This window comes from Lampetra fluviatilis, chromosome 21, assembly GCF_964198595.1.
Source record: "Lampetra fluviatilis chromosome 21, kcLamFluv1.1, whole genome shotgun sequence".
NCBI lineage: Eukaryota > Metazoa > Chordata > Hyperoartia > Petromyzontiformes > Petromyzontidae > Lampetra > Lampetra fluviatilis.
Window position 1 is genome coordinate 9606658 of NC_136295.1, and position 27280 is coordinate 9633937.

Consider the following 27280-nt stretch of genomic DNA (forward strand, 5'->3'; position numbering starts at 1 on the left):
TGGTTGTGGTATGCAAAGACTCATCGCAATCATAATAATGTGGCATTTCCACCACTGGCTCAGAGCCATATTTAAGGGAGTGAGCACCACCCCCCACTGACAAGCTCGGTCAAGCTGAAAACCACTTTGATGTGTTTTTTTGCTATTTTCTTTGCTGCTTTGAAAAGCTTAAGCGAAGCCGACTAATGACACGGTTAATTGGGGCGAGCAGCACCCGTACCAGAAGCACACACGGTTTGTGTAATTCGATCAAAGTCCCCGCTATGTAACCATCCATCTCAGTTTGAACACCCTTACGCCCGGGGTCGCAATTAAAGAAACAATGAAAAAAAATCTCCAATCGATTTCGATTAATCTTCTCCCGCTTGTAGGTTCGCTGGTTCAGAGACGGCATGGAAATCAGAAAGGGCAAGAAGTACGAGATGGTCGCCAAGGGAGCCAAGCGCTTGCTCGTCGTCCACAAGTGCTCCTTCGACGACGAGGCCGAGTACGAGTGCGATGCCAGGACGGCCAAGACCTCAGGAATGCTCACCGTCATCGGTGAGTAATTGTGGTCAATGCAAACATGAACTCCTTGTAAAAAAAGGTGTCAGTTTTGTTGCCAGATAAAAGGGTTAAAAAAAAACAATGATCAAACGATGTTGGACTTCTTCTTGGTTCTTTCGGTAAAGTCACGTAGAAGGGAAGTAATAAAATAATAAAAATAAAACATAATAAAATAATTCTCACGACGTTTCGGCCACAACGCAAGCAGCCGTCCTCAGGTGAAGACCAGGTCTGTCGAGGAGACAGTATTCAGACGCTGTCTCCCTGACAGACATGGTCTTCACCTGAGGACGGCTGCTTGCGTTGTGGCCAAAACGTCGTGATAATTATTTTATTATGTTTAATTTTTATTATTTTATTATTTCCCTTCTACGGGACTTTACCGAAAGAACCAAGAAGATGAATCCCTGCAGTCACGAAAGCTTTAAATCGAGATGTTGGACTTCTTTTACACACCGTATGTAGGCAAATGTGCTAATCTGAGGTGCGATATTTAATCGACAACATTGCGGAAAATGTGTAGCCCATCTTCAGAGCAGAAATATTATATCAAGAGAGATGATATGAAGAAGGGCCATGGCCCAAAACGTTGTCTATCATGAGAATAGGTTTTCCCCTTTTCTCTGGCAACAAACAGGTGTTAAGATGTAAATTTTCCCTCATCCAGCGGTATCCTTCAATCCGGCCGTGCTCGACCGAAGGGTTGGCCGTGAGATGGGACCGTCCAACGATCTAGTTTGATCCAGGTGGCAGTTGTAAAGAATGAGGATGTGTTTCTTGTCTTCCTTCTTCATCTCATAGTCCTGTGTGTTAACTCATGGGACGTTAGTTTCGGCTGTTATCGAGAGTCCTCCTCACTGCAGAACCCTGTCCAAGCATATTGTTCAGGGACCGGGCCTTGAATTTCCATATTTTCTCATCCCGTCACTGAGCTTAGATACGGAAAAATAAAAATAAAATAGTTCCCTATGAGTTAGCTATTTAAAATAAATTAACACATTTTATGAATTTGTTTTTGCCATGTTGCATTGATATTCTCATGCCACATTTCATTTGTGCTTTAGCATTCTACATTTTTTGTATAATGCCAGTTAAATGTTTATAATTGTGTAGACTTGCTCCATATAACATGTAGTAACTTGGCTAAATCAAATTTCACTTTGTTAATATTTTTCTTGTCTAATTCATATGGGCCCTCTATAGGGCCATATTGCAGTCAATATTATTTATCTCCGACAAATTTCCCAATCTCATTAGATCTCTGAAGCTTATCAGAATTTGGCCTGGTTAGCGCTGGAAATACCCAGTATTGTAGGCTTTTGCTGGTAGGTAGCCAAGATACGAGAGTGCAGTTATAATGTATTCAATTAATTTGTGCAGAGCTTTTGAGTGTTATCCCCTGGAATCTGTGGCTTTTCTTTTGGGCACTCTGGTTACCTCCCGCATGTCAAACGCACTTCGATGGAATTGACCAAACCACCGCGAGGCAGGATCCTCCCGCACAAGAGTCCTGAAACTTCACTGGACAAACTAAAGGCCATTGTCAATATTACATATATATTTAAAATCAGTACTCCAGCTCCATTCTGCAGTGTGCGTATGGCTCTCCTGACCCCCTATCGCCTCCTCGTGAACCCACAGAGGAGGAGGTCGTGTTCACCAAGAACCTCATGAACCAGGAGGCGACTGAGTCGGACACAGTGAAGCTGGTGTGCGAGGTCTCCAAGCCTCAGGCCGACGTGAAGTGGTTCAAGGGTGACGAGGAGCTGCCGGAGGTCGGCCGCTACGAGCAGATCTACGACGCGCGCAAGCGCATCCTCGTCATCCACGACGCCAAGCCGGAGGACGTGGGGCAGTACACCTGCAAGCTGCCAACCAAAGAGACATCCGCAGGGCTCAAGATCAACGGTGGGCCACTTTCGATATTGGTTTACTCCGCGAAGAGTGATTTTCTTTTTGGGTCTAAATCGTTGCGCCACGTCCTGACTTCTTTCTGCTAAATCCCGCTGTTGTTCGCAGAGTAGTTGACTTTGGTCACGGGTTTATGAGTGCATGGCAGGCAGTATTTGAGTGAAAATAAGTTAAACACTTCTAATTCACGTTTGCATAAAATGCAGCTTCCTGTGAACAACGTTTGAAACCGGGTTGCCGAGCGTAGCCCCGTAGGCCTAAAGAGCCAAACGGCTCGCAACACGCAGCGCTATTGAAACAGCGCACCTAAGCAGCGAAATGTTCAGTTTAAAAAGACACATGCGTGGCAGTGGCCGCACGTAATTGCCTCCCCTTAAAACCGTGACTTGGCTGGCAGGTTGGGGAAAAATCTACCCGTTGTTAATCCACGGCCCCTGCCTGCCCCTTGCCGCATTACACAGAGCTGGCGGCGGAGTTCATATCGAGGCCGACCAACCAGGAAGTGGTGGAGGGAGATGGTGCCGAGTTCACCTGCTCCGTGTCCAAGGAGGCCTACGAGGTGACGTGGTTCCGCGGGGACGTGGAACTGCACGACGGCGACAAGTACGGCGTCTTCGTCGACGGCAAGAAGCGCTGCCTCGCCATCAAGGACAGCGAGGTGAAGGACGAGGGCCCCTACTCCGCCGTCGTGGGGACATCCCGCGCCTCCGCCGAGCTCACGGTGATCGGTGAGTTCGCTTCGCACCCGCTGCTCCTTAACAGTAAAACGCGTTAGGTGCCAGTAGAGCCCGGCAACTGCTTGCACCTGCCACAGCTGGCAGAAGGATGACCGTGAGAGAGAAAGCTCGAGAGAATTCCCTCCAGCGTACCAAAAAATTACGGCAAATTATGGACTTTTACTTGGCACCGATTTGTTTTAACGTTTCCCGCGTGTTTGAGCCTCATGTCATGGACTTGTCTTCACTTCCCTTCAGCACACAAAAACAACGACAGATAGAGATGTGCACATATTACAAAATAAACATTTATAAAAAAAATATGCCGCTGTACTTTGTCGGAAACGAGCTGTTATGGCGCCAATTTTTGTAAAATATACATATGTATGTATGTATGTTGGAGTGCTTTTGCACCGTACATAGCCAACCTTGCTCGTCGACAGATCGGAGACATGCATGTATTACAACAAAATAAACGTTTTGTCTTTTAAACATTTGCCTTGACCGGTATGCACCGTTGTATTTTGTCGGAGATGAGCTGTTATCGCGGAAACATGTTTTCTTTCAAACGTCACGACGACAAGCAACCTTAACGACGCGTCTCCTCTTGTCGTGTGCCCACAGAGAAATTGAGGATCATTACGCCAATCAAGGACCAGCAGGTGAAAGAGGGCCAGGAGGGCGTTTTCAACTGCGAGGTGAACAACGAAGGCACCAAGGCCAAGTGGATGAAGGGTGGCGACACCATCTTCGATGGTCCTAAGTACATCATCATCCAGAGAGACCAGGTGTTCACCCTGAGGGTGAGAGACGCTGTTATGGAAGACAAAGGTGAATTCTCCATCGTGGTCACCAACAGCCGAGGAGAGCAAGTCAAGTGCAACGCCAACCTTGAAGTTCAAGGTGAGGTTTACGCCCAAAAAATATTCACATAATTTTTGAACGTCTTTGAAACGTGGATTTATTTCTGCTTGTTTTTTTATTTTACACGATACACATAGACAATTGTGTTATGATCATTTTTGTTATCATGCTTAATTATGTTTTTTTTTAATTATCCGACATGATACGTGACATTATATCGGTACACAAAATAATTGTTATAAAGTGTATGAGTGTAACAATGCTTCGTACTCTAGTTGAAATCTGTTGGCCATCAGACAGCATCGTTTACTAAGTGTCCCCCTCGCGTGCCTTGCATCGTGCAGAGGAGGACCTGAGGATCATCGAGCCCCTGGAGGACCGGGAGTCGATGGAGAAGAAGCTGGTGACCTTCACGTGCAAGGTGAACCTGGAGAACGTGACGCTGAAGTGGCTCAAGAACGGGCAGGAGCTGCCGTTCGATGACAAGCGCGTGCAGTACAAGGTGGACAAGAAACGCCACTCGCTGGTGATCCGGGATTGCCTTCTGTCCGACGAGGGCGAGTACACCGTCATCGCTGGCGACGACAAGTCCGTGGCAGAGCTCATCATCTCAGGTGCGATCCTCCGGCAATTGCAATCCGGGGGCAATGTGAATAAAAATGAGGATGGTAATAATGATGGTTACGATGTTCAGACTTTTAAGATGGGTTTATGGGGCTTGGCCGCCTCTATGTTATTTGATTTCAAGGTTATTTGATATTACCCCCCATCTCCCACCCCTCCGTTTAAATGTACATCCTCTCCCCGACGTGATTTCCCCACTTGGTTGAGGCAAGCGGGCTCCTTTCCCAATCTTACCCCCCCCCCCCCCGTCTTTAATATGGTTCAGTTGCGCCGGGATTGTTGCTCACGAATTGTGACACCCGATTTAGTGAGTCTTGCAACGGGCTGTAACGTGCCCGCGTTTTGTTATGATCAAAGCAAAAAAAAAAGATGGAAAAAAAAGACGGGTTTATGGGGTTTCAAAAAATCCGAGCGCCAATCACTGCTGTATTTTACGCAGCTGTCCGACGTGAAACAATTTCACAATCCTCCCGTAATGTTTAATTACACAATTGTGCGTGTTTTTTTATTTATTCACATCACTCTGCAGAGGCTCCCACGGACTTCAACGCACACGTTATGGACCAGACGGTGACGGAGTTTGAAGACGCGATTTTCACTTGCGAACTTTCGAAGGAGAAGGCCCTGGCAAAGTGGTATAAGAATGGTCGCGAGATGAGAGAAAATGACAGGTATGCTTTAAATAATCGAAATGATAATAATAACGTTCGAGATTTTTTTTTTGCATCAAGTGATCAATATGTATGCCGGTTTCGTTCCAGGATTCCTTAAACACGGGATGTCTTTGTTTTTCAGATACACGATTGAAAAGGATGGAAAGTTGCATCGACTGATCGTTAAGGAATGTAGGATGGAGGACGAATGTGAATATGCATGTGGAGTCGAAGAGAAGCGTTCAAGGGCTCGCCTGTTCGTAGACGGTCAGTGAATCAAACTTCCCACGCATCCCATCACTTGAACTGTAAGAGTGAAAGTTCCGTTCAATCGGCAGCAGAGAATGCATTGAGATGTACCAGAGATATTCAGTGACAAACAAATAGGCTGGCGGGTGCATGGATGGCATTGTAGTTTAGTACCCACGTATCACCATTAAATGATGGTCCATTTGAGGTCGCTGGGTCACTCAACGTGGTTCAGGGGTCAGCGACACTCAGCTGGTTCTGCCGAGATCCTGGGTTGTAATCTGAGTTTCAGTCACCTGGCATCAAACGCGTTTCTCAGTTATAAGTGAAGGACCCATGCTCCACAGCAGTTCACGTGGGAGAGTACGACGTCCCTGCTGTGGATGATCCCAGGAGTAGTTCTGTGATGAACTTTCCTGCAGGCCATTCTCTAAACACGGGGTGATGCACTGCTCTGTGAGCATTCAGAGTGGACTCTTCACCTCACGATAGAGTGCGAGTAGCACAATCGGATTTACACACACTCAGACTTAATTTCAGTTTGTTAGGCCCATTGAGCGAAGCAGCTCTTTTGCAAGGACAACCACAGCCCAAGATCATCGGCAGAGGCGGCAGTCACAGGACATTGCAGCGTCGTAGTGTCCGATCCACGGGAAAAAAATAAAAACACAGCAATACCGTCCATTAAAACGCGTGGCATCAGAAGTGCATCGCTGAGCGACTGCTTTCGCAGTTCTCCCACGGGAAACCGGGCAACAATCGGTCGTGTTTTTCTCTCCCGATCGCGCAGAGATCCCCGTGGAAATCATCCGTCCGCCAAAGGACGAGCTGGCGCCACCGGGATCCGACGTCACGTACGAGGCGGAGCTCAACAAAGACCGCGTGGAGGTCAGGTGGCTGCGCAACAACATGGTGGTGGTGCAGAGCGACAAGTTCCAGATGCTCAGCGTGGGCAAAGTGCACCGGCTGCAGGTGTGCGACGTGAAGCTGCGTGACCAGGGCGAGTACAAGATCATCGCCAAGGACAAGGACGCCCATGCCAAGCTGGAGCTGGCTGGTACGTTGATCTCCGATTATCCCCACTCCCCCGCCTTCGACCATATCATTGTTATTTTTCACCCCGTCTCTTCGCTTCTGTCGGCTTCGTGATCTTCGCCGCTTCCCTTTCTCTTGTCATAGCAGTCACTTCTCTGGAGACCTTAAGGTTTGCTCTCTTTAAGCCCTCCGCCTTCATGCCGTCAGTCGGCCTCTTGCGTGGACGGCCTCTGCCTCTTGTGCCTTCCGCACAACGGTGCAAGGCCATTGATGGGAATGATGGCCTCGGTTCCTTTTACATGTGGTCACACGTAGGCACTTTATGCATATAAAATATATCGTATTCAACGAATTACATCTCAAGGTACAATCATGACCATAGCCGCTAAACATTCATCTTCTGGATAACGTGCACGTAAATATTTGAACGTAATATTAGAAGAACATCACAATGTTGGGTCATCACAGCGTCACTGTCATAACGAGGCTCTACAAAACCTAAACTGTCTCCCCCCCCCCCCCCACCTTGTATTGCCAACAGCTAAACCGACGGCCGCGGCAATGGACATCAACTACGAGATCGAAGCGGGCCCGCAGTTCCGCATGAAGGTCCCATATGACGCGTACCCGAAGGCCCACGGCGAGTGGTACTACGAGCAGCCGGACGGCGAACTCCAGCTGCTGCCCTCGGAGAACGTGGAGACGACGGGCGAGCAAAGCTCCTACAAGCTGCGTGCGCCTAAGCGTGACGACCGCGGCCGCTACAAGGTGCGGCTGTTCAACAAGCATGGCGAAATCAAGGTCACCGTCAACCTGGAGGTCATCGGTATGTCACCGCACCCGCGCTTGGTTGATTTGCGCGGAAAATTGATTCAAGGATCGATTTATTTTTTTTATTCGGTCCGTTTATACAATTTTGTTTGCTACGTTTGCCTAAATGTATCTTTACCATGTTATTTGCGTACAATTTGCATAAATGTTCATGCAACGTTATGTTTTATCATGAGTGCACGTATAAATGCATTGCTTACATGGGAAACATTATGCCTATTTAAATGCAGCCGTTTATCGTATTCGTGGATTATGAGCCACATGTTTTTTTTTACCCGTTATTATAAAGCAAGAGTTAGGGGTGCGTATTACAATCCGGTAGCTGTGTTCACATGTAGCCATAAGATTTGTATAACCATATTGACACCGGGCACAAGTCTGCGGTGCGTCTTACTTTACGGAGCATCTCGTGAATCTGGAGAACACGACACGTCATTCGCTGGTGGCTGCATATTGGTACAACCAAATGCCTACCACCCCGCAGAAGTGCCAGAAAAGGTGCAGATTCTCATGCGAACAATTAGGATGCGTAAACACCATGAGTTTCTAAGTCGGTGCTTGTTTAGGATCACGCGCAAAGCCACCAAGCTTGGTTCCATTCGAGCATTCACACCGCAACAGCCACACGAACAAAGAAAGAAACAAGCTTTTCGATTTAAAGCTTTCGTGACTGCAGGGATTCATCTTCTTGGTTCTTTCGGTAAAGTCACGTAGAAAATTCTACGTGACTTTACCGAAAGAACCAAGATGAAAGAAAGAAACAAGCGTCAAACCGCAACTGCCGCCCTCCTCGCAGACGTACCGGGCAAGGTGCAGAACCTGAAGGTGACGGAGACGTACGACGGCGAGATCTCGCTCGCCTGGGAGGAACCCGAGTCGGATGGCGGCAGCAAGATCCTCGCCTACATCGTGGAGAAGCGCGACGTGAAGCGCAAGACGTGGATCGTCGCCACCGAGCGGTGCGACGGCTGCGAGTACACCTGCACGGGCCTGCAGAAGGGCGTGGAGTACCTGTTCCGCGTGAGCGCGCGCAACCGCGTCGGCACCGGGGAACCCGTGGAGACCATCGATCCCGTGGAGGCCAAGAATAAATTCAGTGAGCGCACTCCGCCGGTGTTTGGTTGTTGCTTGTTGTCATTGTCCTCATCATCGCCGTCGTGTTCGTGCGTTTGTCGCGTACGTTGAGCTCGTTGCTCCGAAACGTGCGCTTGTGTTCAGATCCTGACAGGTTATTCATTGTTTGTCATCTGCGTTGTCATCGTGTTATCGGTTGTTCACTCTCCACTGCTGGATAACGACCTCCCCTCAATTATGCCATTGCTCGTGGTCCCGCGATGTCACAAAATCATCCCGTTCCCGCACATGAGCTGGTCTCATCACTCCATCTCTGCAGCGGTCATCACCTTGGCAGTTCGTGAGGCAGTTGAAACAGCGGTCGCCTCTCTACACCCAGCAGTGTAAAATGGGTACATCACCCGATGTGTTTATTAACATTAGACTGAGATTGAGAACCAAAGGGGTGCAAGGCTGCAATAATGGTTACGAACCTCTAAATAAATTAATGCATACCTTTCATCTTCCTTGCCAATGTAATGTACCACCCTTCCCCGTGTCCTCGGAAATAATGTCTTTCCCATTCTACTTGCGTTGGCTTTCGTGGTTTTTGTACCGTACGGCCATGCGATGCGTTTTTTTTCCGTTTTTCGGGGATCGCACCTAAACTTCGGCATATTTTTAATCTCCCCCAACGCGCAGCCACTCCGGACGCGCCGCTGAACCTGCAGCCGCACGACGTCAACAAGTTCGGCCTCCGGCTGACCTGGGAGGAGCCCGAGTACGACGGCGGCTCCGAGATCACCGGCTACATCGTGCAGTTCCGCGACCGCACCTCCACCAAGTGGGACGTCGCAGCGACGACGGGTCCCAACGAGCTGCAGGCGCAAGTCACCGACGTGGTGGAGGGCAAGGAGTACATCTTCCGCGTCTGCGCCGAGAACGTGGCCGGCGTGGGCAAGCCCAGCCTCGCCACCAACCCCATCAAGATTATGGACCCCATCTGTACGTTTATGTGTGTGTGAGCGATCGGTAGTGGCCTTAACGTTGCCTTAACATGCACGCAGCCTGGCACAAGCGCCGTGGCAAAGTTGCCGCCACTCAGTGGCGAATAGCAGTTGTTGTGGAGTTGGCACAGTAGGGGGCACACGTGTGGCATCTGTCAGTCGTCTCAGTCAGTCAACCATGGCACCTGAAGGGTCTGGCCCGTGACCTCCGGCCAGCGGGCGGTCGACACTTCACATGGCCTTAATGTGCACATCGCCTGGCACAAACACCGTGGTGACATCACCGCCACTTCGTAGTGAATGGCAGTTGTTAATGTTGTGAGTGGTAGTGTAGCAGTTAGCATGCTGCCAACACCAAGTGACGATTATCTGAACCGGTCCTGGGCCTCCCCTAGCTCGACTCAGTCTCGAATGAGTACCCGGTGCAGTGTGCTAACATCGCCACTACGAAGACACAGGCAACCGGGCGTGGTGTTGGCCATCCACCCCCTTGTGTGCCGAGCCGCCCTTCATAGGTGCTCGCTAATAGCACTTGCCCCAACAGTCTGTTAAAGGCTATACGGGAGATCTTTGTCAGTGTTGATGCACGAGCGATGAGTTTCGGATGAAATTTTTTTTTTATAATAATGGGATTTTTAAGAACAAGTTCAGATCTTTTTCAGATGTTGCATTTTTATTATTATTTACATTATGTAATCATTTAAGTTGCCTTAGTAGTAGCAAAGTGACAACAACTCACATCACACGACATCATGGAAGTGACATTTTCAAACCGAATCGATTTTGTCTTGAGAAAACCCAAATCGGAAACTAGAACTGACAGCTGAGCAGAAGTTGGTGAAACCTCATTCCACACTTGATTCTGTGCTCTCCCTAAAAATGCAAATGTGCACTTCAAAAGATCACATGCAGCTGACCTTGCTCTTCAAAGAATGAACCCACCTCAACATTGCCCTAACTTAACTTTGCAGATCCACCGAGCCCACCTACCTGCCTGGAGCACAAGAACCAGAACAAGTCGTCGGTGGAGCTGATCTGGGAGCCCCCGCTCAGCAACGGTGGCAGCCCCATCCTTGGCTACATCATCGAGAAGAGCGAGCAGGGCTCGGACCACTGGGTCCGTTGCAACCCACGCCTCTGCCCTCTCCTCACCTACAAGGTAGTGTTCCTCACCAGCTCACCTCGCTGAACGCACCGCTGACGCTTTGTCTCGCTCCAACCCGGTGTACACCTTGACCCAGCGCTTAGTGTGTAAATATTTTGTGTGTACACACGTTCGCACATTTGCCTTTACAGGTTGTGGGGCTGGAACAGTTTAACAGCTACACTTACCGAGTACGTGCTGAGAATGCCGCTGGAGTGTCTGATCCCACGGACATCCTGGGGCCACTAACAGCTGATGATCCAGGCAGTAAGTTTGACCAAATATTCCGTGCTGCTGCGCGTTGTGATGGTTGCACAGTTTAATCGTGTTCTGAGACAAAAGTAGCGTTATCACAATGGGGTTGGCTACTCGGATTTTATTTCTCCATGTGCTTCTCTTCTCTACCCCTTTCTAAGCCACGTCCACTGTCCTCAATTCTAATTTTACCTTCCATCTCCACGCTCAGTCTCCCATTTACTACTTCTGCCCCTGCACTGGTGGCATTCCCATAGCCCTTTTAATTCCTAATAATGAAAATTGTATTAAATAGCGGAAATTTGGCAGAGTTTAATTCACAGATAGATAAATATATCACTCTCATTTAGGGTGGGTATAATAACCCTATATTTAACCGGGCAAGCCGCACCGAGTTTTTAAGTGCGATCTTTTATTATAATGGGCAATTCTACAATTGTGAGTATTTGGCACGTGGAAAGAAACCAGAGCTTCTGGAGAAACTTAATAAATACGAGGGGGGTAACGCTAAAAAATTCCGGCGCCCATTCCAATCACAATTCGCCCCTGATGCCCCTTGACACTGGCACTTCTGTTTTCCAGTCATGCCAACTATGGATCTGAGCGCCTTCAAGGATGGGCTGGTGGTCTACGTGCCAGACCCGCTGAGGATAAATGTGCCCATCACTGGCTACCCTCTGCCCGTCGCCACCTGGACACTGGAGGAGAAGAGCCTGGAGAAAGAGGAGAGGGCCAAGATGATGGTGAGGCCCACGTACGTGGAGCTCACCATCACGCCAAGCCAGCGCAGCGACGAGGGCATCTACATGCTCAAGCTGGAGAACTCTGTGGGGACAATCTCCGGTGACATCAAGGTCCTGGTTTACGGTACGGTCAAGCAGTGCGTTTTTTAAAAATTTGGTTGAGTTGAATGTCTCTAATAGTTAAATATTTAGAATGTAATGGTATCGTACTTACAACGCATGCAAATTAATAAATGTCAGTTCATGTACAACCCACGGCCAATTCCATTATGCCAATCAAAATTACATATTCTGATTCCTCTCATATGATTATTTATAGGTGGGAGTTGGAAATAGTGTTGTTCAATGAAGATTAATCTGAGTCATGTGTGATAACCGATTGGGGTGTTTGGGTGGGCAGTGAGCGTAAGCGGTGAACATTCGTGGAGATTTATGAGCCGCGATGTACACTACGCGATGTACGGTGAACACATCACAATCTCTCCCACTGTATTGTACCAGCTCGGCCAAGCGTCCCAAGGGATCTCAAGCCGACAGAGGTCACGCGCAACACCGTGCACCTCATGTGGGAGACACCGGAGAGCGATGGTGGCAGCCCAATCACCGGCTACGGAGTTGAGAAGCGGGAGGTCGCCCGCAAGACTTGGGCCAAGGTACGAACGGACGGACGCTGTTGTGCTTTGTACGCACCTCTGGTTAGCACTGTTGGCTACGTGCGGTGAGAAAGAAGTTCAACGTGCATACATACGTACGCAGGAGCAATTGGATACTCTGCTCTAAGAGAACAGGGAACATTTCCCCGAATCATCAGCCGACTTTTTTCAGCCATAATGCATGGCCTAATGATGACTGTGGTGAGATAAAATTGTGCTTGTGTGCCACTGCCAATGTACTCCTTTAATTTGTGGATAGATTGACTGTAGAGTGCATTAGGGTTTTTTAATTGTTTTCAATAGCAAACGAAAAATAATCTACGCTTATAACATTAACATGCGTGCCTACACAGGCTTTTACCTGCATTCCGGGCTGATGCTTATATATTTTTTTGTTCTTCAGGTTATTGAAGGAATCGTGGACCTGGAGTTCACTGTGGGTGATCTGATGCAAGGCAAAGAATACCTGTTCAGGGTCTATGCGATCAACCGCGTCGGACACGGCGAACCGGCCTACATCGACGAGCCCGTCAACGTGTCTGCGCCAGTCAGTAAGTGCCCGCTGGAAGTTCTCAGCAACTTTGTTGCATTCTCTCGAGACTCAAAGAGGAATTGCGGCACAGCGTGCATCTGCGCGTGCATGCCGCTGACGTGCAGCAAGTCATTGCTTGAGATCAGAATTCTACCAATCGGGTTTTTTATTAAGCAAACCATGAGTGCGTAAAATATATTGGATAGGCTTAACCTTGCCAGGCTGTGTCCGAAGAGATTTGGCAATGAATATACGGCAGTTTATTAGCATGCAGTGGCATGTGGGAGCAGTGGCACCTCAGTGCCATGCGCTATTCAACCGGCCACCAGACAATTCCCGGCCACGGTTAACAACAGTCCGCGAGTGATTTCTGAGCCGGTCCTGGGCCCTCTCTGAACCAACCAGCATGGAGAAGTGTGTTCAGACAACCCCCTTATCCAACAAGGTATGCGGAAGCCTTCATCCAACAATGGATTTGCAAGGGGCTGTAAAATGATATGAAGTATAACTACGTGCATAAGTACTACGCACGTGTCCGTTGCCGTATTTTGCCGAATCGGGAAAATTTCAAAAACGTTGTACCACTTCCTTTCCCTCGCTGCTACCCTCAGCTGTGCCCGACCCGCCGGAGAACTTGAAGTGGCGCGACCCCACGAGCAGGAGCATCTTCCTGTCATGGGAGCCGCCCAAGTACGACGGAGGGTCTCGCGTCAAGGGCTACGTCGTGGAGAAGTGCAAGCGTGGCCAAGACAAATGGGAGGCGTGCACCCGCGACCCCACCATGGAGACGAAGTGAGAACGAACGCCGGTGTTCCACCGAGGAGTAAAACAGCCTGATTGATGAAGAGCAATGAATGAATTATTAAATGAATAAAGGGTGTAATAGACTTATATAAGTATAGGGTGATTCATGTATAGGTACCCCGCTAATGTTTTATTCGAGAGCCTCCACATGTCTGCCACCAATCCCTTATACTCATTAAATATTTTAAGACTCTCGTCTGTAGAGTATGGAGCCATAGCTTCCACAATATTTCATCACCTGTTGAGAACATAATAAGAGGTTCATAATGCATGAGTGGTGTGACTAAATACGGATCATCCTGAGTATTAAAACCCCCCAAAAAGTAGATTGAGTGATGACAGTACACAAATAGAAAGAAAATTGCTGCATGGCAATTTACATATTTAACAACAGAGTACATTTTGTTCAGAATAAGACTACAGTGCACGGACATACAACATCTGTTTCGCAATTTCCATTCAATCTCGCAACAATCACCGGAGCAACATCGCGAATTATGACCGCTAACCGTAAGCGTACGCGTTCGCGCGAAATTGCGCCATTAGGGCTCGTCTGTTTATTGACCGATGTCCTTTTGCAGGTTCCTGATTGAAGATAACAATGAGGGAGACTGGTACGCCTACCGTGTGAAGGCAATGAACAAGATGGGTCTCAGCAGGCCTTCCAGGCCCACCGATGAAATCTTGGCTATTGACCCGAAAGGTATGTGCATCTAAAATCAAATCTTACTTGTACAGTAATTTTTTTACGTTTAACACGTAGGCTTTCACAACCAATATCATCCATAATACAGGTTTTGTTCGGGTTAGATCGCGTAAATATATAAATATGTCGTTAAACCCGCCACCATCCGACACAGCCAATTAGTAAGGTTTGTCACGTAAACAGAACGTGCCAATTCGTTACTTGTACAGCACTAACCGGTGTGTTGGAGAGCAACGCCACAACATTTACAATCTGAGTATGACGTTTTCCCAGTATTTACAACTAGCTTCATCAGGCGACAGTTAGATTTTTGCATTTACTGGCAAAACGTCGTATTCATATTGTAAATGTTGTGGCTTTGCTCTCCAACACATCTTTAATTAACTTTAACTTACGTTGTTGTGCCAAGGCTTGATCACCTTTCACGAGACTGCATTACCTCATATCGGACAGCGACGATGGGACACAACTGCGACCATCTTCATCACCTCCGCTACAGATTTACGCACGACATATAACCGTTCGATCAATTAATTTGCCTCGATCAACAGAGGGGCCTCACATCGAGCTGGACGTGAAGCTCCTGGCCGGCATCACAGTGAAGGCCGGCACCAAGATCGAGCTCCCGGCTGTGATCATCGGCAAACCGGAGCCGCGGGTGACTTGGACGCGCGGAGACCACATCCTCAAGATTGACGACCGCACGACCATCAAGGGCAAGCCGGGCTCGTCCATCGTCACCTTGGCTGACACCAAGCGCACGGACACCGGCACCTACATCATCGAGGCCACCAACACGAGCGGCAGGGCCACCGCCACAGTAGAGGTCATCATTCTCGGTAAGTAAAAAGTAAAAACTGTATTTTGATTAACGAGCAGATTTATCGATCGGTCAAACAAAACTTAATTTCTTTCAAGGCACCCTTTTCATAAACCACCCAGCCTCTTTTTCTCCAACAGTTTACATTGAGTACACCACGGTTAGTCAATCGGTGGGTGACATGTGGCGTGGATAAAGGGTGGGTAATTGTCACCTCTTCTTCGACGCCTGGGCCAGCTTGGAAAATGCTGTCGAGGAGTTCTCTAGAGCTCCCTCTAGTGGAGGCCCCTCCGCCAACGGTGGGGCGAGTGAGCGAGCAATTGGGCTGCGCCATTACCTTAGGCCGCAATCGGTGTGCTAAATGTCTACTTGTGATATACAGTACGCATGTTTGTAGACTAGATATTTACTCGGTGTGCAACCAAGTGTTCTAGCTTTTAATTAAAAACAAATCACTGTCAGTCTGTTGGCTTCCAGTTTTGAAATATCTCGAGGCTACCGGGGAAAAGAAGAGCAAATATTGGAACGCTATCTTCACCTCTTACAAATTCTGTCCCGCGTCAAACAGACAAGCCAGGTCCTCCGGCCGCCTTCGACATCACCAACATCACGAACGAGTCGTGCCTGCTCACCTGGAACCCTCCCCGAGACGACGGCGGCTCTCCCGTCACCAACTACGTGGTGGAGCGCAAGGCCACGGACAGCGAAGTGTGGCACAAGTTGTCGTCCACCGTCAAGGATACGCAGTACCAAGCCCTCAACCTCACGGCGCACAAGGAATACCTGTTCAGGGTGAGCGCCGAGAACATGTACGGCGTCGGCGAGCCCGCTGAGCACACGCCGATCATCGCAAGGTACTCCTTCGGTGAGTTCAACCTTCCACTTTCTCTCTTTTCTTTTTGTTCGTATGGTACGGAGTTGATCGGCCAACGTTCAATGCGTCCGTGTCGAGGTTGGCGAGCGAGCCAGTGGGTCGGCTCTTCAGGAGCAGCCTGGCGAAATATCTGAAACGCTGCCGGTGAAGCATTGAAGTGGCTGGCGGCGTTACTGTGCGGTCCGTGGCTTGGAGATTGGTGACCGCGTTTGCGCTGTGCATCAGCGTCATCATTGGTGGCACAGCAAAATTTTTACGTGAAACTGTGGTGCATTTTTTTTTTTATGGAAAGTTAGTTGTAATTGTAACTTTTGATGTTTCACCGTGAAGAATTTTTTGGATATTTTTCTATAATTTACAACAAAATTGCTCTCGAAGATGCAAATTTTGGTTTCCAAACGCTTTGCCCTGTCGTTGCGCTGTTTCGTTGATTGCCGCGCTCTTGACGCTCGCCCCCCCTCCATTAGAGCCACCTGGCGCGCCGACCAGACTCATGCCAACAGAGGTCACCAAGGACTCGGTGTCACTCACCTGGTACGAGCCGGATGACGACGGCGGCAGCCCCATCACGGGCTACTGGGTGGAGAGGAAGGATCCCGAGACTGGCAAATGGGTCAAGTGCAACAAGATTCCCATCAAAGACACCGTCTTCAAGTACGTGTTGCTCACGCCTTTTCGTGCGCTTGTTCGACCGCGGTGAAATTGCGTTTAGTATGAGCGCGAAGCCATGCAGCTTTGAACCAGATCACCTGGAGTCTGTCCGATATCTTTAGATCTCGGAAGCTAAGCAAGTTTGAACCTGGATAGTGATTGTAAGGGCGAACGCCACACGTAAAAACAGGCGTCATTACTTGCTGCAGGATTACATTGTCAGTAGAGGACAGTTCAGCAAATCAGAGGGCAAAGTACTATGGCTCAACATCGATGCTGCCCAACTCTAACGACTCTCACTGAGCAGCACGGTAGAGTACGGTGAAATAATCCCCACGACCCATGTGGTGACGAAGCAGTGGGGGATTAAAACAATGGATAAAGGTGAAATAAGGTGGCAAAGACAGAAGACATGGTGATAGAGCCTGGAGGATGCCGAGGCAACGGAGGCGTAGGAGCAATGGATATCAGGAGGAAGCACCGTGGCTTTTGAGGCCCGGCAATGATGGAGTCCATGGGGCGATGGAGGTTTGGTGAGATTTGAACGATTCCGCAGCAGTTGGCAATCAGCGTCAACGACCTCTGAGAAAGACGATGGGAGGAAGCCGGGAGCAGCAGGGAGCGGTGATCTTTTAAGGGTCAGGCAGTTAGACCAGGTGATGCGCGTGGGGGGATAGTAAAACAAGTATAATCGGGGGAGTGCAGAAATATATTCAAAAAGGTAGAGAGTAAGGAGGTGAATTGGAATTGGGGGGAAGGTATCATGCTGAAGCTGATTTAACAAGGGGAGCTGTTAGGCAGGAAATAGGCCTTTATAAATCGGTCTCACCAAGTAGAGAATTAATTAATAAAATGTCTTGTATTTGCTGTGTTTTTTTTCACTCTAGGGTCAAAGGCCTGATCACCAAGAACAAGTATGAGTTCCGAGTGTTGGCTGAAAACTTGGCTGGACCCGGAAAGCCGAGCAATCCAACGGACGCAATTCTCGTCAAAGATCCCATTGGTGAATATAACACGTTTCTCAACAACAAAAAACGAACCCATGTTATAGTTTTTCAAGACCGGTTTGTAATGAAATATATCGGACGTGCGATTTCCACATTTTTTCGCATTAGTCTAGCGTTTTCTCGTTTTCTTTGGAAATCTATTTTAATCATGAATTTTAACTAGTCAGTTTTTTTTTGTAATTTTCCACAACAAGCAGCCCTCGTTCTCACGCGACGCTTAATAATAGTTTCATCGATTTTTATTTTTTTCCGTCGTTCCACAGACCCACCTTGGCCACCGGGCAAGCCGGTGATCAAGGACGTCTACAAGGACGCCATGTTCCTCCAGTGGACCAAGCCCGAGCATGACGGCGGAGCCAAGATCGAGTCGTACATCATCGAGATGCAGAAGGGCGGCAGCAACGACTGGGTGCGCGTCGCCGAGGGGGTTCCCATGACGGAGCACCTTGTCAAGGGCCTGATGCCCCAGCAGGACTACGCCTTCCGAATCCGCGCCGTCAACAGGGTCGGCGAGAGCGACCCCGGAGAGCCCAGCGACTTCATCATCTGCAAGGAGAGACTCAGTGAGTCGATCACGGGCGCGCCGCTTTCTCTTTCTCCGTCGCCGTCTGATCGCCCCGGTGAAGCTCGCCAGCGAGCTCACGCCGCTGGCGAGCGTGTACTGAGCTGCGTACCGTACGTGAAAATGTAGATCATTATTTTGCCAAAGGTACGATTGTTATCTATTTTTGTGCTTCTGCTGTAACTCGCAAGACAAAGTTTCCATAATATAGGTTTTTGGGTCAGATCGCGTTATTTATAAATGCGTCGTAACCCTCCACCACCCGACACGGCCAAACAGTAAAAAATGTGTCACGTTTTCAAAGGACAAATTAATTGACTTCTTTAGCCCACCGGTGTGCTGAAGAGAGAATCAACAGCATTAAAGACAAAGTTTGTAACATTTTCCATCGCAGCAATTCGGTAAGTGACACGCGTGCGTGTGTCCGTGCCTGCTCCCCACACTTACAGGCCCCCCGTCTCCGCCGCGCTGGCTGGAAGTGGTGAACATTTCACGCAACTCGGCCGACCTCAAGTGGACAGAGCCCGAGAAGGACGGAGGCTCGCCGATCACCAACTACATCGTCGAGAAGCGCGACGTCAAACGCAAGGCTTGGCAGACGGTGGACACCACCGTCAAGGACACCAAGCACACGGTGACGCCGTTGTCCGAGGGGGCCCTGTACCTCTTCCGAGTGGCTGCGGAGAACGCCGTGGGGCAGAGCGACTACGTTGAGATCGAAGATTCTGTGCTGGCCAAGGACCGTTTCAGTAAGCGTGTAGCCATACTTTACAACGCACGGTACGAGCGAAAGTTTTTGTTGTTGTTTTGTTTTATATATGTACGTGTTAACGAATAACTCTTTCATGTGTACGCTTGTTGCAGCTACCCCTGGAGCACCATATGCCCTCGCAGTCACAGACGTGACCAAGAGGCACGTTGGTCTGAAATGGGAAGAGCCGAAGAATGATGGTGGCAGACCCATCCTTAGGTGAGTTTTCTCTCAAGTCTAACCTAACGTAACGGATAAATGTGTGGCCCTGCAATTGCCTGCTCATGCCACTGCTGATGGAAGGGCTTCTAAAGTTTGTGTTGGCGTACACGTCAGTTGCCTGCTCATGCCATTTTATTATGTTTTATTTGTATTATTTTATTATTCCTCTTCTACGTGACTTTACCGAAAGAACCAAGAAGAAGCTCTCTTAAACTAACGTAGAGTGCGTGAGCTCACTCTAACGGTGGCGACCTTGTGCGATGTCCTCCTGACAGGTACGTGATTGAGAAGAAGGAGAAGCTGGGAACGCGCTGGGTCAAGGCCGGCAAGACGGCCGGTCCCGAGTGCACGTTCCGCGTTACGGACGTCATCGAGGGCACCGAGGTTCAGTTCCAGGTGCGGGCGGAGAACGAGGCTGGCTGCGGCCATGCCAGCGAGCCCACCGACCTGCTCGTCGTCGAGGATGCGCTGTGTAAGCCCCGCTCTGCCGACAAGAGCACGCACGCACACGCACGCACGGGGATACACAAAGGCAAAGATCCCCCATATAGCCTTAACAGACTGTGGGGAAAATGCTGTTTGTGAGCACCTATGAAGTCTGGAACAGTACGCGAGGGGGTGGGTGGCCAGCACCATGCCTGGCCACATTTGTCTCCCCAGTGGTGATGTTTACTACACACTGCACCAGGCACTCATTTGAGGCTGAGTCGACCTCGGGGAGGCCCAGGACCGGTTCAAATATTCGCCACTGTTATTGGTCGTGAGCGGGAATCAAACTCGGGTCGCCGGGTTCGTAGCATAGTGCGCTAACAGCTACGCTACCGCTCCCCATTACTAGGCTGAACATTTAAGCACACCATACCATTCACGCCACATGCATAGGCTCTTTTGCCATAATTATCATAATCATCATCCTTATCATCATCATTATTTTCATCGTCACGCTGGACACCCTTGCAAGTGAGATGACCCATCTCAAGCGAATGTCTAGGTGACCTATCGTCGTGAACAAAATAAATCCGAATTGTCGATGCTTTCGTTCTCTCAAATATTAGTTCTATCGCAATTACTACCACACTGCTTCTCTCGTAAACAAAGCGGCCTCTCGTCTCCGCAGCGCCGCCGTCTGCTCCTGTGGACCTCCACGTGACGGACGCGAGCCGCAAGCACATGAGCATCTCTTGGAAGCCACCGGAGAAAGACGGCGGCACCCCCATCGGCGGCTACCACGTGGAGATGTGCGAGGTCGGCACCGAGAAGTGGATGAGGGTCAACTCCCGCCCGGTCAAGGAGACCAAGTTCAAGCTGGACGACAGCTTCGTGCCGGACAAGGAGTACGTGTTCCGCGTACGCGCCTTCAACAAGATCGGAGTCGGCGATCCGTCGGAGATTTCCGAAAATGTCTTTGCCAAGGATCCTGACTGTGAGTACTGTCTGCGGAGAAACGCGGTGTGCTTTAGCACCGTTGTGAAAAATGCACGGTCGGAGATTGCTGTTTAACTTGTTGTTTGATTTTACTAGATATGCTCTGGCAAGTTACGTTGCATAGCTCTCAGACGTGTTTCTGGGTTTTTACCGCACACTGTTGAGCGTGATGTCCGACGTTTCGCTCCCAGCACACGAAGCGAAATTTTGGACGTCATATGCAAAACAAGCCCGCGGTGTAACCAGAAAAGACATCGGAGAGTTATGAATCAATTATTTTCTCTCCTTGAACCTAAACTGTCGACGTGTTTGTTTTGTACAGGCAAACCCACACTGGAAATTGAGACCCATGACCTCGTGGTTGTGGAAGGAGAGAAGCTGTCCCTCAAAATCCCATTCATCGCCGTGCCCAAGCCGACCGTGTCTTGGCACAAGAATGGCAAGGAGTTCTTGAAGGCCGAGCGCATCAGCATGAGCAGCGACATCACCAGCGCTCTGCTGGAGATCACAAACACAGCTCGCACGGACGCTGGGAACTTCACCATCACCTTGGAAAACAAGAATGGCTCAACCACTGGCACCATCAACATCAAAGTCATCGGTACGCTAAGTCCCCCAGTAATTGGTTTTGCATGGAGGCTTTTACTTTTCTAGCAGGTGTTATTGAAATGTTTCTAACCTGTCTGGTGTTTCATTTGTATGGGTTTTCTCTGGGCCTTGTAGTTTCTACCGCACAGAGAAATACGATAGCAATTCAATTTGAAAAACCTAGAGACACTGACATTCTGGAAAACGTGCCCATTTGGAGAGGTCACAGAGGGTCTTTCATACTTTGGTTGTTTTCTAGGGAAGGTAATTACGGGTAGAATTATGTAGGCCAGAGAAAGAATTGAGACAACATTATCGTTAAACACTCGTAACAAAAATAATGCCAAGCAATCCAAAGTCTGACCTTCCAAAAAACTTTGCTTAGTAAATGTGAAATTTTTAAAATTAGTTAATTATTATCACGATATTTTAATTTCACTTATTTAATTCTAAATGTGAAGATCATAACACTTTTTTTTTGCCGCACCAGGCTTGCCGGGACCGTGCAAGGAGCTCAAGGCGAGCGAGGTCACCAAGAGCACGTGCAAGATCTCCTGGGACCCTCCGGACGATGACGGAGGCAGCCCCCTGCTGCACTACGTGTTGGAGCGGCGCGAGGCCGGACGCAGGACCTACATCCCCGTCATGTCCGGCGAGAACAAGCTCAGCTGGGCCGTCAAGGACCTCATCCCCAACTCTGAGTACTACTTCCGCGTGCGCGCCGTCAACAAGATTGGCGGTGGCGAGAACGTGGAGCTGCGCAACCCCATTCTCGCTGAAGATCCAAAAGGTACGCTGCCGGCAGCAGGGCCCGGTTATGGAATTAGGCGTCGCTAAGTGGTGGGGGTATTGATGGTTCATCTCTGAGCAGTCCTCATATGTTTTGTCTTCAATGAAATGTGCTCCCGTGGAGTTAAGAAAAGGGGTGCGCTACCTTCACATCTGCGCTCCTGTAAACATTATGAAATGGTTGTGCACTACCTTTCTGATGTACGCTGCTGTAACATTATTATATGAGCGCGTTACTTTCCAACGTGCTGCTGTAAAAAAATATAAATTTGGTGTTCTTACCTTTCAATCTGTATTAATGGCAAAAAAAAATGTATGTCGTTAAATAATATTAGATTTAAGGGACACATTTAAAAATCATTTGAATTATAAGCCGGATGATGGGGGGTGGTCAGATGGTGGAGGTCTCACCGAAGCAATAAATTTACGATGAAACACTCCTGTACCACCGCAGAACGCCCCGACCCACCAGTGGACGTGGAATACTACGATCCAACTTCCTCTACCATCACACTCACGTGGAAGCCGCCCCTCTACGATGGCGGCAGCAAGATCATGGGCTACATCATCGAGAAGCTGGCCAAGGACGGCGAACGCTGGGAGAAGGTCAACGAATTCCTCGTGCCCGTCCAGTGCTACACGGTCAAGGGTCTGACCGAGGGCACGCCCTACCAGTACCGCGTCCGCGCAGAGAACGCGGCCGGCATCAGTGACCCGTCGAAGCCAACCCTGTCGGTCAAGGCAGTCGACCCAATCGGTGAGTGGTCAGAAGCTATCCGTCCGTCTGTTCATTCCACAGCGGTTCTGGAAAATGCACAGTCAACTGAAATGGCCTTGACAGTGGTGCGTTGAGGATGTCTTTTGATTGTTTTTGCACTCAGGATATACCAGCTGTGTTAAAACAAATAAAAACACGTTGTATTTCACGTGTATAAGTTAATTTAAAAGGCTGCGCTTCAGGATAACGGTGATAACATTGTCACGAACGTTTCAACCATTCAACATGGCTGGAATTGAATCATCTTGCCTCATCACAAATACGTTCACATCCTGATTGCAGCTGTTGCACTCAACGTTGGCATCATCCATGCAGGTTTCACCATATTGATATATTATTATACATTCCACTCGTCTTCGCACCATAAATGGTAAAAGAATGTATAACAGTTCAATCCAATTCTGATCTGTAATTGTCCAAGGATGCCACCATATTCAGTCACATGATACCGCTGCCATTGAGTGGCAAAAATACTGCACACGAGTTACAAGTCTCATGCCTCTTTCACTGCAGGTTTCTTACAGACACCGCTCATGTTAATTTCATCGCTCTAATTCCTGTAACTCATTCCATTTCTTTGCTACCACTCCGACATTATTCTTGACCATCCCGGATCATCCCTCTTAGAGGGAGTGTCCCGCCGAAGCCCGCTCACTTTTGTTTTGACCGAAAATTGCAAAGAAGCGTGGAGAAACGCACGGTCGGAATCGCCGAGAGACCGAAAAACACACGTGTTTGCATAAATTCACCGTGTCAAAACGTTCTCCTTTCAATCCGCCTTCTGTTCAAATTGTGCCCACAGTCGTTCCCAAAGTGCATCTGGCAGCCAGCCTGCAGAACGGCCTAACCGTGAAGCGAGGAAGCGAGATCATGCTGGAGGCCTTCATCTCCGGCTCGCCGCAGCCCACGGTGGTGTGGTCACGGAACGCCGAGACCATCCGCCCGGCGGAGATTCGCCGGCGCGATTCCAAGGCTGTGGTGCGCCGCAAGAAGGATAAGGAGGAGGAGGTGCCGGAGGAGCCCTTCACTCTCCTGCTCATCGAGCGGTTGAACATGGACAACAGCAAGAATGACGCCTCCATCATATCCATCAGGGACTCTGTCCGCACCGACCACGGGCTCTTCACCATCAAGGTGGAGAACGAGCACGGGACTGCGCAGGCCTCCTGCGAAGTCAACGTCCTGGGTAAGGTGGTCCCTGATCGCGCTCCGTAATGATCACAAAGCAGTTATAATGTTGACAACGATGATCGTGTGTTATTTTTTTCATTTTCTTACGTAGTCTATGAAATCTAAAACGAGCATTACATTTACACTCAAACATCTATCATGAAAGAAATTATATTTACGTGTGTTTGGTTGTTTTTTTACTCAACAGATGTTCCCAGTGCACCGGTCAACTTCACGTTTGAAGAAATACGGAAGGACTCGATGCGTGTGTCATGGGGCCCTCCGGAGGACAACGGAGGCAGCGAGATCCTCAACTACATCCTCGAGAAGAAGGACAACACTCGTCCAGACAGCGACTGGATCACCATCACGACCACCCTACGCCACTGCAAGTTCCAGGTCACCAAGCTCATTGAGGGCAAGGAGTACCTGTTCCGCGTGTCCGCTGAAAACAAGTACGGATGCGGACCCTCATGCAAGTCCCAGCCAGCCACCGCTAAGAATCCTTTCGGTGAGTGGCAAAACAATAAATAACGATATTTGTGTTATCGGGATGCTGCCGTGGTGAAGTGGTTAGCGCGCTGGACTTGCGATCCAGAGGTAGCCGACTCAATTCGAACTCCCGGCGCGGAAGTTGAAACAATTGGGCAAGGTTCTAAAATCTGCTCTGTCCGCCCAGCTGTGCAAATGGAAACACCACATTGAGTGGATCTGCAGGCTCGACATCTGAGCAGTAGCTAATAATGAAACCAGTGCGTGTGAAGATATCTCATTCATTGATTTATTCGCGAGCACTCTTGATCTGCCACCTGGATGGCAATCCGTCCAACGGATAATCGACGGTTAACAGCACCTTGTAAAAATAAAACCGGGTGGCCACAGCAGACAGAGAGCTTCGCTACTGAATGAGAAAACTATAACCCCCGATTCCATTGCCCTCAGATCCGCCGGACCCGCCCAACAAGCCGGAGGTGAAGGATGTGATGAGCACGAGCATGCACGTGTCGTGGAACGAGCCCAAGGACAACGGCAGCCCGATCCTCGGCTACTGGGTGGAGAGGCGCGAGATCCAGGGGTCTCACTGGTCGCGCGTCAACCGCAGCATGCTCAGCGCCCTGAACGTCCGCGTCGAGGGCCTCATGGAGGGCCTCACCTACATCTTCCGCGTGTGCGCCGAAAACTTGGCAGGCCCCGGCAAGTTCAGCCCGCCTTCCGACCCCGTCACCACGCAAGACCCCGTCTGTGAGTAGTCTGCAACGTTTCCGTCCTTTCTTTGCCCGTACGGTCAGCATGCAACACGACAGTTCGCCCTCCCTCGCAGTTTTGACAAATTGTCGCTGTTCTTTGGGGTTATGGTTCAAGATTTGGTAAACGTGGTGTTATTTTGAAGCAAAGTAGTTCTGATTTATTTTCCCAAATCTGTATAGTTTTACCTGTTGACTTTACTCATGACTTAACAGGAGTGTATTATTTTTACGTAAATTGTATAGGCTGTAAATAAGTGATTCTCACACATATTCGATGGATGTGTGTGTGTCGTGAGCATCAACATCGATTTTAACCGATTAATGCAGTATAGTAGACAGGTTTTTTATTTTACACTTTTAAGCACTGATAGGAAAATCTCCCTTCAGCACAATAACCAATTTTAATTGACTTCGAATGTTACCCTAATATGGATCATAACGTCAGCTATTGAATACAATTACATGGTGTTGGCATTTGTATTCATAACTGCTCATTACGCAGCATGTTGTGAGATCATTGACACACACACAGTGCTTTTAAATGTTCTACCCATTTCTAATCACCCAGCAAATCTCATCGTTTCACTCGTAACGAGAAACACTGATCCGGAAACATGGTCAAGCGTTTAACGACTCTTTCTCTCTGTCCTCTCATCGCAAACCAGTGCCGCCCGGTCCACCGACCCCGAGGATCGTCGACACGACCGCGTCCACCATCGACGTGGTGTGGGAGGCGCCCATATACACCGGCGGCGGTGACATCATCGGCTACCACGTGGACAAGCAGCTGGCCGGCACGAGCGACTGGTCTCGCTGCAGCGACCAGCTGGTGAAGCCGCGCAAGTTCACGGTGGAGGGCGTGCGAGAGGGGGGCCGACTACCGCCTGCGCGTGATCGCCGTCAACGTCGCCGGGGAAGGCGCCCCGGGACAGACCGACACCGTGACCGTGCTGGAGAAGAAAGGTACGGCAGTCGTGGAGGGGGTGGGGGGGGGGGGTCATTAGGGGCACTGTGAGCCAGGCATCTGCTGACCGCCGTGGTTCTTGTCAACGATCATGATTGTTCTTGTTGTACGGGTGGACGAAAATCATAGAGCGCTAATGTGATGACCACTGCCCACCGAAGACCTGACTGACGGTGGGGAGACGATATTAACTTGTCCGGATGGAGACACGAACCAAGATGATTTAGGAACATTGTTACTAAATCAGTAACATTGTTACTAAATCAGCGGTGTCCAGAAGATGATCAAAAATGGTAATTGGCTATATGTATGTACAGTCTATGCAATATTTACTCAGTTAAATTTTTGACAGACCTAATAATAGCGGGTGAGGAAACTTTGTGCCCTTCATATAAATGTTTGACTCATTTAGTCGATCAGAGATTGACCAAATTAAATCCACAGGGCTTCGGCTTGAATAAAATTCCACAAATAATACAATTATATATATATTTTTTTTCAAATGACGGCCGAGTGAACACTGGTGGGCACCGCGTACGATTGTTTTTACGTGTCGTCCTGCAGAGCCGCCGGAGGTGGAGCTGGACATCTCGGTGAAGAACGGAGTCCAGGTCCAAGCCGGCAAGGCCCTGCGCCTCCCCGCCGTTGTCCACGGCCGCCCCTTCCCCGAGATCAAGTGGACGAAGGACGACGGCGACTACGACAAGGAGCGCGTCGTCATCACCACCGTGGGCCACGACACCGAGGTGTTCATCAAGAACTGCGTGCGCAGCGACCACGGAAAGTACGGCGTCTCTGTCACCAACAGCAGCGGAAGCAAGTCGGCATGGACGCGCGTGGACGTCATGGGTGAGTTGGTCCCCCGGCGTTTGTTGAATTTTAGCGTCCGTAATGAGGATGCAAACGCGACGCTACTGTGTGGGTTATTGGCAGCTGTACGGCACAGCCTTCGGGTTGCGGCGTGCGTTGTTGAGCGCCACGTACTTGGAGCGAAATGTCAGACGTTACGCCGAGCTGTCGTGTAGAACAACCGAAAAAAACACGTAATTTGGAGAGCTGTGCAAATGGGACCGTACATTTTTCAGGGGCACATTGGCACCGCTGAA

The 27280-nt window shown here is 49.3% G+C and overlaps 1 protein-coding gene across 1 annotated transcript in view; it reads left to right on the forward strand.

Annotated features, from left to right (window-relative positions):
- Positions 1-27280, forward strand: part of LOC144938213 (titin-like) — a 335325-nt gene that overhangs the window by 201843 nt on the left and 106202 nt on the right. The window contains 36 exon segments of the mRNA XM_078866029.1: positions 372-540; positions 2188-2454; positions 2919-3185; positions 3798-4076; positions 4382-4651; positions 5191-5332; positions 5457-5581; positions 6354-6620; positions 7140-7424; positions 8226-8525; positions 9185-9487; positions 10461-10648; positions 10786-10900; positions 11471-11755; positions 12133-12284; positions 12688-12835; positions 13428-13608; positions 14202-14323; positions 14878-15165; positions 15715-16011; positions 16488-16674; positions 17559-17674; positions 17942-18241; positions 18690-18989; positions 19105-19210; positions 19489-19685; positions 20331-20636; positions 20961-21239; positions 21717-22016; positions 22470-22772; positions 23596-23979; positions 24172-24474; positions 24906-25205; positions 25876-26078; positions 26080-26173; positions 26739-27023. Coding sequence (XP_078722155.1) covers positions 372-540; positions 2188-2454; positions 2919-3185; positions 3798-4076; positions 4382-4651; positions 5191-5332; positions 5457-5581; positions 6354-6620; positions 7140-7424; positions 8226-8525; positions 9185-9487; positions 10461-10648; positions 10786-10900; positions 11471-11755; positions 12133-12284; positions 12688-12835; positions 13428-13608; positions 14202-14323; positions 14878-15165; positions 15715-16011; positions 16488-16674; positions 17559-17674; positions 17942-18241; positions 18690-18989; positions 19105-19210; positions 19489-19685; positions 20331-20636; positions 20961-21239; positions 21717-22016; positions 22470-22772; positions 23596-23979; positions 24172-24474; positions 24906-25205; positions 25876-26078; positions 26080-26173; positions 26739-27023 — 8413 coding nt within the window.